Genomic DNA, 13,344 nt, shown 5'->3' with positions numbered 1-13,344 from the left:
TGAGCCACCGCGTCCCTTTTCGTTAAACTAGACATAGCCAATTCCCACAACTGTTGTTGTTGTTGTTGTTGTTGTTGTTGTTGTTGTTCTTCTTCTTCTTCTTCTTCTTCTTCTTCTTCTTCTTCTTCTTCTTCTTCTTCTTCTTCTTCTTCTTCTTCTTCTTCTTCTTCTTCTTCTTCTTCTTCTTCTTCTTCTTCTTCTTCTTCTTCTTCTTCGTACGTTCTCGGCCCCTAATTAGTTTTACTGCCCTTCTTGAACAAAGCATCTGTGGTTCAAGAAGAACCAGGGGGGGGGGGAGGCTGTTTTGTGTTTCATTTTCTAATCAGGTCACTGCACCACAGCCTGTCTGCTGCAGAATGTTTGTTTACTCCACCTTCCTGCCAAGACACTAGTTCAAACCTGGTCTTAACTTCCTCCACTTCGGATTTTGCAACCCACTTGCCTGGACTCCTCTTCGCTCCCAAATGGGGGCAGACTGATTTCAGCCTGCAGCTCCACCCCACCCCACCCCGCCCCATTAACTCTTCCTCCTTTCACACAGCCTCCTAGCTGACCTTTTGGTCGACGCCTGAAACGAGGGGATTGCGACACCCCCCCCCCCCCGACAAGAAGGAAAGCAAAGGGATTGTAGAAGAGAAGGACCTGGAGGTCTGTTTGAGGTTTTCGGAGGGAAGCTCAGGTTTTCTAGAGCAGAGCACAGAAACGGAAAGACAAAGCGAGCACCAACAGAAGAGGAAATGTGTAGCTGAGGGTTGAACGGTGGGTTCCTGGGTGGTCTCTGAGCTTGGTTGTTTTCTTGCAGACACTTCGCTATCCAAATAGGGAACATCGTCAGTGCTAGAAGGGAGTGGGGTTTGTGGGGAGGAGGAGGAGGAGGAAGAGAATGACTGTGGGGTCCTTGGTGCTCTCTGAACTGGGTGGTTTCCTTGCAGATGTTTCATGACCCAACTAGGTAACATCATCAGTGCTAGAAGGGAATGTGGGGTTGGGGGGAGAGGAGGAGGAGGAGGAGGAAGAGGAGGAGGAGGAGAACAATGACTGTGGGGTGCTTGGTGCTATCTGAACTTGGTGGTTTCGTTGCAGACATTTCATGACCCAACTAGGTAATGTCATCAATGCTAGAAGGGAGTCAGTGGGGTTTGTGGAGAGGAGGAGGAGGAGGAGGAGGAGGAGGAGGAAGAGGAGGAGGAAGAGGAGGAACAAGAAGAGGAGGACGTGGACAAGGACAATGACCGTGGGGTCCTTGGTGCTTTCTGAACTGGGTGGTTTTCTTGCAGACGTTTCATGACCCAACTAGGTAACATCATCAGTGCTAGAAGGGAATGTGGGGTTGGGGGGGGAGGAGGAGGAGGAAGAGGAGGAGAACAATGACTGTGGGGTGCTTGGTGCTCTCTGAACTGGGTGGTTTCCTTGCGGATGTTTCATGACCCAACTAGGTAACATCACCAGTGCTAGAAGGGAGTCAGAGGGGTTTGTGGAGAGGAGGAGGAGGAGAAAGAGGAGGAGGTCGACTGTGGGGTCCTTGGCACTCTCTGAGCTTGGTTGCTTTCTTGGAGATGTTTCACTATCCAGCTAGGTAACATCATCAGCGCCAGAAGGGAGTGGGGTTTGTGAAGAGGAGGAGGATTGTGGGGTCCTTGGTGCCCTCTGAACTGGGTGGTTTCCTTGCAGACGTTTCATGACCCAACTAGGTAGCATCATCAGGGCTACAAGGGAGTGGGGTTGGTTCTCTGTTTATATACCGGTCTTCTAGTCCAACCCCCTGCTCAGGCAAGAAACCCTATACCATTTCAGGCAAATGGCTGTCCAGTCTCTTCTTAAAAACTTCCAGTGTTGGAGCACCCACAAACTCTGGAGGAAGGTTGTTCCACAAGTTAATTGTTCTCACTGTCAGGAAGTTTCTCCTTAGTTCTAGGTTGCTTCTCTCTTTGGTTAGTTTCCATCTGTTGGTTCTTGTGCTGCCTACAGGTGCTTTGGAGAATAGCTTGACTGCCTCTTCTTTGGGGCAGCCCCTGAGACATTGGAAGACTGCTATCATGTCCCCCCTCGTCCTTCTCTTCATTAAAGTAGACATCCCTAATTCCAGCAACCGTTCCTTGTATGTTTTGGCCTCCAGTCCCCTGATCATCTTTGTTGCTCTTCTCTGGACTCTTTCTAGAGTCTCAATCTCTTTTTTACATCGTGGTGACCATAACTGGATGCTGTATTCCAAGTGTGGCCTTCCCAAGGCGTTGTAAAGTGGTATTAACACTTCACGTGATCTCAATTCTATCCCTCTCTTTATGCAGCCTAGCACTGTGTTGGCTTTTTTGGCAGCTGCCTCACACGGCTGGCTCGTATTTAAGGGATGTGTTCTGTTCCAGCCTACGACTGGCCCTGTTTGAATGTCAGGGACAACCCCTTTTTATAGTCAACAGGCTGGAAAAACCCAACCAAATTTATTTACAAAGAAATCAAAAGTTCAAACAAGAGTTAAACCAAAAGTTCAAACAAGAGTTAAACAGGAATAACAGACCAGGACTCTAGCAGAAGATCTTCAAACGGTTGCCTTCAGCAACCAGCACCTCCCACACCTTCCCCTTTTATCAGCAGTCCCAAGGCGTGGCTTCTCATTGCCTTCTCCTCTCACCGAGTTGCCTCATTGCCTTTCTCTGTTGTACTCTGCTGGATTGCCTCCTGCTCCTAGCGTCCCTGAATAGATCCAGCTGTGAATCATCTACGTCCAATGCCTCATGCTCACACGGCTGAGTCTGATGAGGAACATGACGGGAGGGGCCAGGCTGAGAGTCCTGCAGTGCATCAGAGCCTCCCTCTGACACCAAAGGCTCTCCAAACCCCTCCTCTTCACAATCATCAGACTCAGCTGCCGGTATCACAGGCTGACGCTGAATCACAACAGGATGGTCCACTAGGACTCTGAGATCCCTCTCGCGGTTGCTCCTATTGAGCCAGGTACTGAGCAACATCAGAACTTTGGACTGCAAGCTTCGTCTTCTCTGGGTGGACCCCTGGCCCTCAAATCAAACAACGCCCCAACGAGGCAGGGCTTCACTGCATCTCTGCAGCCGCAGCTTTAAAGTGCTCTGCTCCAGCCCAAGTTTATGGTTGCCTCTACGGATCCCGCCAAGCCACGAAAGCAGCAATGCAGAGACACAATGCGAGGGCACAAGCGGCAAAGCCGTTTGCCCGAGGACTTAACGGGTTTCTCTGGAGAGGCCCATTAAGCAGTACAAGCCAGCCCCGTGTAAAGGAAGGGGGTTTTTTGTGTTTTTTAAAATTTGCTGTTACCAGCTTGGGTAATGAAGAGGATGGCGGGCTGGAAATGTCAGGTTATCCATAAAGGAGCCGGCTGGGTGCAATTTAATAATAATAATAATAATAATAATAATAATAATAATAATAATAATAATAATAATAATAATAATAATAATAATAATAATAATAATAATAATAATAATAATAATAATAATTTAATTTCTATACCGCCCTTCTCCCGAAGGACTCAGGGCGGTGTACAGGGCAATACAATAAAATATAACATATAAAAGTTAAAAAAAATATTAAATATTACAGCCCAATTCAATACGTTAATACAATAACATTAAAATACCCCTAAACCCATCAGACCAGGCCGGCTTGTTCAAATAAATGTGTTTTTAGGTCACGTCGGAAGGAGCGAAGGTCGGGAGCCATCCGGAGCTCCACCGGTAAACGGTTCCAAAGGTCTGGCGCGCCCACAGAGAACGCCCTCCCCCCGGGGGCCGCCAGTCGACACTCTTTGACTGACGGCACCCTAAGGAGGCCCTCTCTGTGGGAGCGCACTGGACGAAGGGAAGTTGATGCCAGCCGCAGGTGCTCCCGTAAGTAACCTGGACCCATGCCATTTAGGGCTTTATAGGTCGTAACCAGCACCTTGAATCGTACCCGGAGGACAACCGGAAGCCAATGCAGCTCGCGGAGTAGAGGTGTTACATGGGAGTATCGGGACACCCCCACCACCACTTGCGCGGCCGCATTCTGCACCAGCTGGAGCCTCCGAGTAGTCTTCAAGGGCAGCCCCATGTAGAGAGCGTTGCAGTAGTCCAAACGGGAGGTCACGAGTGCATGAGTGACTGTGCGCAAGGCATCCCGGTCCAGATAGGGCCGCAACTGGCGCACCAGGTGAACCTGGGCTTGTGTTATCAATGCGCTGCTGTCACTCCTGCCGGAATAATAAATGTGTTTTTTTTTAACCTCTGCAACAGGGTCCCAAACCCCACTTGCACAAGAGGGAAGGGCGAAGCTCCCCAAAGCATGAGAGAGGCTGTCTGATCTTCCAGGCATGAAATTACCAAGTGGGACAAGCAACCAAACAGTAAACAACAGCCTAATCAGGGAATCACCAAGAAGAAAACAACGCTCCCACCAGCCTGTCTGGGAAAAGCCACTTGTGCATAAGCAAGTGAGAGCCAGCCCCGATCCCTACTAGCGCTGATGATGTTACCTAGCTGGGTAATGAGATGTCTGCAAGAAAACAACCCAGCTCAGAGAGCAGCAAGGACCCCACACTCCTCTCCTCCTCCTCCTCCTCTCCACAACCCCCCTCCCTACTAGCGCTGATGATGTTACCTAGCTGGGTAATGAGATGTCTGCAAGAAAACAACCCAGCTCAGAGAGCAGCAAGGACCGCACACTCCTCTCCTCCTCCTCTGCACAACTCCCCCTCCCTACTAGCGCTGATGATGTTACCTAGTTGGGTATTGAAATGTCTGCAAGAAAACAACCCAGCTCAAGCACCCCACAGTTGTTGTCCTCCTCCTCCTCCAATCCACAACTACCACTTCCTTCTAGCACTGATGATGCTACCTAGTTGGGTCATGAAATGTCTGCAAGAAGAGAACCAAGTTCAGAGAGCACCAAGGGCCCCACAGTCCTCCTCCTCCTCCTCTCTGCAACCCCCCCTTCCTTTTAGCATTGATGATGTTACCTAGTTGGTTCACAAAACGTCTGCAAGAAAACAACCCAGCTGAGAGAGCGCACCAAGGACCCCACAATCCTCCTTCTCTCTCTATCAACCTCACCCCCCTTCTAGTATTGGTGTTACCTAGTTGTAAAACATCTGCAAGAAAACAACCAAGCTCGGAGAGTCCCAAGGACCCCACGGTCCTCCTCCTCCTGCACCATCAGTCTGCAAGGCTCTTTCCTTCTAGAACTGATGATGTTACCTAGCTGGGTACTGAAATGTTTGCAAGAGAAGAAACAAGCTGAGAGAGCATCAGGGACCCCACAGTCCTCCTCCACCTCCTCCTCCTCCTCCTCCTCCTCCTCCACCACCACCACCACCACCACCACCACTCTCCAAATCCCTCTCCTTCTAGCACTGATGATGTTACCTAGTCGGTTAACGAAACACCCCAAAGAGCACCAGAGACCCCCACACTTCAACCCTGAGCTACCCATACTCGCTTCCAGCCGAGGCCCGCCGGGACTACTAACCCAGGAAGGTCCATTTCCCTTCCCCAAGGAGTCCCCAGTTTCCACCTGACTTCGAGAACGGGCTCAAGTTAGGTGCCTCTTACCAATTTCCACCGTTGCTCAAGGATGGCCGTGATGTCCACAGGGTGGCGCGCCAGGATGTTGACAAAACGGGCTTCCGGGACAGCAATGGCGCAGATTACGTGCACCCACCTGCAAAGCGTCCCAAGATGGGGGGGAAAGAAATTGAAATGTTCATCGTCCCCTCTCGACATCGTAAGAATCGTCCAAAGAGATGGGGGTTATCCCTAAGAGAGGGGTAGAGGTGCGACGGGAATCTCTGCCCCTGCCCAAAAGATCCAATTCTGATCACAAAACAAAAGAGGTTTAATACCTCCAATCGGACAGGACAAAGTGCAGATTGGTTCAAGTTATATTAATACAGGGGGTCTTCAGACTTGGCCGCTTTAAGGCTTGTGGACTTCAACTCCCAGAATTCCTCAGCCAGCCCTGGCTGAGGAATTCTGGGAGTTGAAGTCCACAAGCCTTAAAGCGGCCAAGTTTGAAGACCCCCTGTAATTAACACTTCCAGCCAGCTTGAGCTGTCTTAAGTTGATAATGCAGTACAGGCGGTCCTCGACGTACGACCGCAATTGGGCCCAAAATGTCTGTTGCTAAAGTGCAACGTTTGTAGTTTTACCCTGTTTTACGAGCTTTCTTGCCTCAGTTGCGAAGCGAATCACTGCAGTTGTTAAGTCAGTAACACGGTTGTTAAACGAGTCTGGCTTCCCCATTCACCTGGCTCGTCCGAAGGCCACAAAAGGGCATCACGTGACCCCGGGATACTGCCACGGTCATAAACACGAGTCAGATGCCAAGCGTCTGAATTTTGATCACGTGACTATGGGGATGCCCCAAGGGTCTCCAGTGTGAAAAAAGGGTGACAAGTCAGCTTCTTCAATGCCTTTGTAACTCTGAACGCTCACTTAACAAAACTGTCATAAGTCGAGGATTACCTATACACATTGGCCTATTCCTAAACATTGGAATGTGGCATACATTGGCACATTCCTAAATACCAAAAGGTAGGTAACTTAGCAGAAAAATATCTTGAAGCACGGGGTACCCAGATTTTTAAAACCGTGGTGAGCGCAGTGCTTAGAATGCAACTTTGAAGGCTGACTCTACCCACTGCCAGGAGTTTGATCTTGACCGGCTCAAGGTTGATTCAGCCTTCCATCCTTCCCAGATCAGTAAAATGCGGACCCAGATTGTTGCGGGGGGGGGGGGGGAAACAGCTGACTCTGTAAACCAGACATGTCAAACTCATAACGTCACGTGACATCGCGCAATGTATCGGGACGATTTTGCCATTGCTGGCAATGGGGTGGGCGCGGCTTCTGCATGATGCATCCGGCCTGTGGGGCGGAAGTTTGACACCCCTGCTGTAAACTGCTTAGAGAGGGCTGTAAACCACTCTGGAGCAGTATGTGCTATTGCTATCTATCTATCTATCTATCTATCTATCTATCTATCTATCTATCTATCTATCTATCTATCTATCTATCACCTATCATCTCTCTGCTATCTATCTATCACTATCATCTATCTCTCTCTTCTATATCTATCACCTATCATATCTATCTATCTATCTATCTATCTATCTATCTATCTATCTATCTATCTATCTATCTATCTATCTATCTAATCTGTCTATCTATCTATCTATCATCTATCTATCATCTATCTATCATCTATCTATCTATCTATCTATCTATCTATCTATCTATCTATCTATCTATCTATCTATCTATCATCTATCTATCTATCTATCTATCTATCTATCTATCTATCTATCTATCTATCTATCTATCTATCCGTCTGTCTATATCTATCTATCTTCTCTCTCACACACTTTTTTCCTATCCACAATATCTCTTTATCTTTGTCTATCTATCTGTCTCTATTCTCTCTCTCAAGAGCCGTGGTGGCGCAGTGGTTAGAATGTAGTATTGCAGGCTGACTCTGTCAACTGTCAGGAGTTCGATCCTGACCGGTTCGAGGTGGATTCAGCCTTCCAGCCTTCTGAGGTCGGTCAAATGAGGACCCAGATTGTTGGGGTCAAAATGCTGAGATTTGTAAAGCGCTCAAGAGAGGGCTGTAAAGTTTTATAGCCGGTTTACCTTCCATCCGTAGTTCTTTGAAGAGCTCCTCCTCTCAGATTACAGAGACAGCAATCCTGGGGAAGCAACACGGAAAAATTGTATTTAAAAAAGGGAGAAAAATATCCCACCAAAATATCTGGGGAGTTGTGGGGCAGTGGGGTAGGGGAAGGGAAAGGAAAGAAGAATTACATTCAGCACCCTGGTGTGAGGCACGAAGAATCAGGACTGTATGAAAGGTGGCAGCATAGAAGATTTATTCAACTCTATACCTAAGAATCTGTTCAAATAAAATTCAGCAGTAAACTAGCTTCAGATTAGGGTCAACGGAATTCAGGCGGGGATGTACTTGGGAGTGCTTGTGAGAACGTAAGGACTCTAAACCCATAACCTGCTTAACGCCACCTCTCAGCTCTGCCTGCCCTCGTTCTGCCCCTGAGTCCTGATAAAGCACTTTCTGGATCCTTCTAAAACAAAAACAATGATCACAGCATATTTAATAACAGAATAAAAGGGTTGGAAGGGACCTTGGAGATCTTCTAGTCCAACCCCCTGCTCAAGCAGGAGATCCTATAGCATTCCAGACAAATGGTTGTCCAATCTCTTCTTAAAATCTCCACCCACAACTTCTGGAGGCAAGCTGTTCCACTGATTAATTGTTCTCACGGTCCGGGAAATTTCTCCTTAGTCTCTAGGTTGGAACTTTCTTTGATAAGTTCTTTGATTCCTAAAAAGTACTCAGAAACTTTGAAGTTGGGTGTAGGGAGAAGAGCAGAACAGAATAACACAGTTAAAAGGCACCTTTGAAAGTCTTCTAGTTCTGGGGTCTTCAAACTTGGCCCTTTTATGACTTGTGGACTTCAACTCCCAGAATTCCTCAGCCAGGCACGCGTGCCTGGCTGAGGAATTCTGGGAGTTGAAGTCCACAAGTCATAAAAGGGCCAAGTTTGAAGAGTCCTGTTCTAGTCCAACCCTATTCCATTTCAGACAAAGGGTTGTCCAATCTCTTCTTAAAAGTTTTGGAGCATTCACAACTTCTGGAGGCAGGTTGTTCGACTGATTTATTGTTCTCACTCTCAGGAAATTTCTCCTTCGTACTAGGTTGCTTCTCTCCTTGACTAGTTTCCATCCGTTGCTTCTTGTCCTGCCTTCAGGTGCTTTGGAGAAGAGCTTGACTCCTTCTTCTTTGGGGCAGCCCCTCAAATATTGGATCACTGCTATCATATCACCCCTAGCCCTTCCTTTTCATGAAATGAAACATACCCAATTCCTGAAACTGTTCTTCGTACGTTTTACCCTCCAGTCCCCTAATCAACCTAGAACTAAGAAGAAATTTCCCGCCAGTCGGAACAATGAAATGACTTGCTTCCAGAAGTTGCCGGTGCTCCAACACTGGAAGTTTTTAAGAAGAGATTGGAAAATCATTTGTCTGAAATGGTATATAGGGTTTCCTCCCTGAGTAGGGACCAGATGACCTCCAAGGTCCCTTCCAACTGTTATTCTATCCTAGTCATCTTTGTTGCTCTTCTCTGCACTCTTTCCAGAGTCTCCACATCTTTTTTTACATCGTGGAGACCAAAAACTGGATGCAGCATTCCAAGTGTGGCCTTACCAAGGCCTTGTAAAGCAGTATTAACACTTCTCGATTCTATCCCTCTGTCAATGCAGCCTAAGACTGTGTTGCCTTTGTGTTTTTCTTCATCATTTATTTATTTTTTTTATTTTTTTTATTTTAATTCCATTTATATCCCACCCTTCTCCGAAGACTCAGGGCGGCTTACAAGCTTAGCAGTAGCCTTCGTTCTATGTATATGCCTGCTTATTAGGGCTTTCACACACACACCCCAAGCGGCATTATTACAAAGTCAGCTTAATTGCCCCCAACAATCTGGGTTCTCATCCATCATCATCCATCCTCTTCCTCTTCATCAGCCCCACCACCGAAAGAATCACCAAAGCCCCCTTGGAATCAACGCTAGCATTCACGCTAGGATCCAACCCCTCCACCTTAGCCATTTCTGGTTGCCAAGAAAGAGGTTTGCCTACCGCTAGCAGTGCGTTTGCTGAGCAACGGGAACAGGTCCAGCCTTCATTCACAAGATCCGGGCGTATCCCGTAGCAACCTGTAACAGAAAAACAGAAATAAAAGAAAATGAAGTATCAAACTGGAAAGGAAAAAAAAAAGACGAGAACAACGCAATCGTTTAAAAATCCCTTGCGCAGACCGCTTTGGCGAGCGGTCATTTCAATCCAACTCAATGAAAGATGAATGTTCTTTCTTCGTTCCCCATCAGCAAAAAAGAGGAAAATACGTAAACAGCGGATCTCTTGGGAGGTTAAAGCTACCTCGAAAATAAGACCCGGTCTTATCTTTCTTGTTTTGGGCACGCATTAGGGCGTTATTTTTGGGGGGGAAACACGGTATCGGGGTGATCAGCTTCGCACATAAGAGGCGGCGAGAGCTGGGGTGGGGAGTGGGGTGACGGCGTCCGGCAGAAGGCGCAGCTCGCCAGCCCCTTGGGGCAGTGCAGGTGAGTCCGACAGACGATTTGGACGTGCTGCATGGGTGCCTGGCTTGCGTGGTGGCATCGGCAGTAGGTAGAGGCAGAGGCACGGGGGTGTGGGGGGGAGAGAGACAGGTGACTGCAATGTGCTGCATGGCTGCCTGCCTTGGCACAGCCGCGGGCAAGCTGAGAGACGGTGTGACGGAGAGGGCAGTGCATCGGGACCACCTGCCTTCCCCACCCCAGTGCCTCTGCCTGCCTCCGCCGCACAAACCTCCCATGAGTTGAGCGGACACACAATACGTCCGGATCGCTTGCCTGCCCTCCCCATTGCGCTCGGACTTACCTGTGCTGTGTGGGTTGCAGCTACTGCTGGACACTGTCGGCCAACCGCAAGCTCGCCGCCTACTGTACTGGCCAATTATTATTTTTAATAATAATAATAAAGTTGGAAGGGACCTTGGAGGTCATCTAGTCCAGTCCCCTGCTGAGGCAGGAAACCCTATACCAGGGGTGGGCAACCTTGACTCTTTTATGACTGGTGGACTTCAACTCCCAGAATCCCTGAGCCAGCCGTGCTGAGGGGAAAGGGAGAGGTTTCCAAGCTGAGCCAAGCTGGCTGAGGAATTCTGGGAGTTGAAGTCCACGAGTCATAAAAGAGCCAAGGTTGCCTACCCCTGCGGCCTATACCATTTCAGACAAATGGCTGTCCAGTTTTTGGGGTAGGGCTCGTATTAGGTGCACCCTAAAAAAAAATAAAAATCAACCTAGGGCAGGGGTATCAAACTCGCGATGTCTCGCGACATTTTCCCCCCGTTGCCGGCAATGGTGTGGGTGTGGTTTTGCCATGCTGCATCTGGACGGCGGGCCGGCAGGCTGGCAGTTTGACAGCCCCTGGTCTAGGGCTTATTTTCCGGGTGAGTCTTATTTTGGGGAAAACCACAGTAGGATAAGTGGTTTTAATTGCTGTATTGTTATTTACGGCAGAGGTCCCCAACCTTTTGGGCACCAGGGACCGGTTCCGTGCAGAGAGGATTTTCCGCAGACCAGAAGGGACGTGGCTTTGTGTGCTGCCTGCATCCCGAGGCTGTGTGGACTGGTTGTGGCATGCCGTGGCCCATTACCGGTCCACGCAACCGGGGTTTGGGGCCCTCTGATTTAAGGCACTGTAAGACATCCAGAGTTGCTTGAAAGATAGATGGGCAGCATGGAATAATAATAATAATAGTAGTAATAATAATAACAACAACAACAACAACAATGATGATGGGAGGGACATTGTATGTCATCTAGTCCAGGGGTCGGCAACCTGAAAAAGGAAAAGAGCCACTGGGAACCGGTTCCATCACACACAAAAAAAGTGGGAGCCGCGTGCGTGCGTCTATGCACGCGCATGCGCAAAACGTTTTTTCTTGCGCATACGCGGACGGGCGCGGTTGCCATTTTTTTAATGTATGATGGAACCGTTTGCGCGACGGCGACGGCCCGTTTGCAGAGCTGCTGCCTTCGGCAGCCTGAAAACGTGCCACGGCAGCTTTTCCAAAGAGCGGCACCGCTGCCCGCTGCTCGTTCGGAGAGGTGTGCGTGCACGTCATGGAACGGGCAGTGGCGCCGCTTGTTGGGAAAGCTGCCGCGGCCCGTTTGCAGGCTGCCGCCTTCCTCTCAAGGCGGCAGATGTGCAAACGGGCCGCGGCAGCTTTCCCAACGAGCGGCGCCACTGCAAATGGAGCGTGGCACCGCCCGTTTGGAGAGGTGCGCGCGCACCACTGCCCGTTCGAAGAGGTGCGCGCACACCGGGCGGCTGGGAGCCGCAGGAGATGGCTCAAAGAGCCGCATGCGGCTACGGAGCCACGGGTTGCCGACCCGTGATCTAGTCCAACCCCCTGCTCAGGCAGGAAACCCTATACCATTTCAGAGAAATGGCATAACATTTCAGATATTTAATAAATAACATAGTTCTTCTGTCCAATCTCCAGAAGAATCCAGTCCTCGTGTTTCATTTCTAGAATGTTCTCTTTGGGAAGATAAAATAGACAGGGGTTCCCCCCCCCCCCGAAGTACATGTGAAAAAACATTTAAACAAAAGGTAACGCTGAATAATTTTACTTAAGAGGCAACTATGGGAGTTACAGGTGGTCCTCAAATTACAACAGTTCATTTAGCGACCACTTGGAAGTTACAATGGCATTGAAAAAAGGGACTTAGGACCGTTTTTCACACTTACGACCGTGGCGGCATCCCGCGGTCACGTGATCAAAACTCAGAGGCTTGGCAACTGACTCATATTTATGACGGTTGCCGTGTCCCCAGGTCCTGTGATCCCCTTTTGCGAACTTTTGACAAGCAAAGTCAACGAGGAAGCCAGGTTCACTTAACGACCGTGTGACTCACTTAACAACTGCAGTGATTCACTTAACAACTGTGGCAAAAAAGGTCGTAAAACGGGGGGGAAATTCACTTCAGAAATGTCTCGCTTAGCCGCAGAAATTTTGAGGGCTACCTATAATAATAATAATTATTATTATTATCCCAGAGGCCAAATGGAGCTTTTGTTAATTATATCCATTTCCTTCCTATCTCTTTTCTTTCCCCTTCTGTCAAACAGAAACCTATAGAAGGGCGCCTTCACGTGCTGGTATATGTGATTAATTTAAATAAATAATTCCTTTTTTTAAAAAAAAAGAAAGAAAGAAAGAAAGAAAAAGACAGCTGGCGGGCTTGTTTCTTGGAAAGCGGATTAGAAAGCCGAAATGCAAACTGTGTGTCTCGCCGAAAATAAGTTGCATAAAACTCAACAGCTTTGTGAAGAAAGCCGGAAGCTTCAGCACCGATTTCTTGCTTGGTGACCACGGAAAAGGGGGGAAAGAGAGAGAGAGAGAGAGAGAGAGGGGGGGAGAGAAAGAGAGAGAGAGAGAGAGAGAGAGGAGAGAGAGACAGAGAGAGGAGAGAGGAGAGAGAGAGAGAGAGACAGAGAGAGGGGAGAGCGAGAGAGAGAGAGAGAGAGGAGAGAGAGAGAGAGAGAGGGGAGAGAGAGAAAGAGAGAAAGAGAGAGAGAGAGAGAGAGAAAGAGAGAGAGAGAGAGAGAGAGAAAGAGAGAGAAAAGAGAGAAAGAGAGAAAGAGAGAGAGAGAGAGAGAGAGAGAGAGAGAGAAAGAGAGAGAAAGAGGAGAGAGAGAGAGAAAGAGAGAAAGAGAGAGAGAGAAAGAGAAAAGAGGAGAAAGAGAG

At 48.5% G+C, this 13,344-nt stretch overlaps 1 protein-coding gene across 4 annotated transcripts in view; it reads right to left on the bottom strand.

Moving 5' to 3' along the window:
- The window catches only part of KDM4B (lysine demethylase 4B), a 275,813-nt gene that overhangs the window by 15,375 nt on the left and 247,094 nt on the right, over positions 1–13,344 (bottom strand). For all 4 annotated transcript variants that reach the window (XM_081320789.1, XM_081320792.1, XM_081320793.1 and 1 more), the window contains exons 16-18: positions 9,663–9,739; positions 7,638–7,693; positions 5,559–5,667 (exon numbers count right to left, since the gene is read on the bottom strand). In XM_081320789.1, coding sequence (XP_081176915.1) covers positions 5,559–5,667; positions 7,638–7,693; positions 9,663–9,739 — 242 coding nt within the window. The remainder of the gene's footprint in view (positions 1–5,558; positions 5,668–7,637; positions 7,694–9,662; positions 9,740–13,344) is intronic.

Source organism: Vipera berus, assembly GCF_964194415.1.
Source record: "Vipera berus genome assembly, chromosome: 1".
Lineage (NCBI taxonomy): Eukaryota > Metazoa > Chordata > Lepidosauria > Squamata > Viperidae > Vipera > Vipera berus.
The sequence above is the reverse complement of the archived record's forward strand: the minus strand, read 5'-3'. Positions and strand labels throughout refer to the sequence as shown.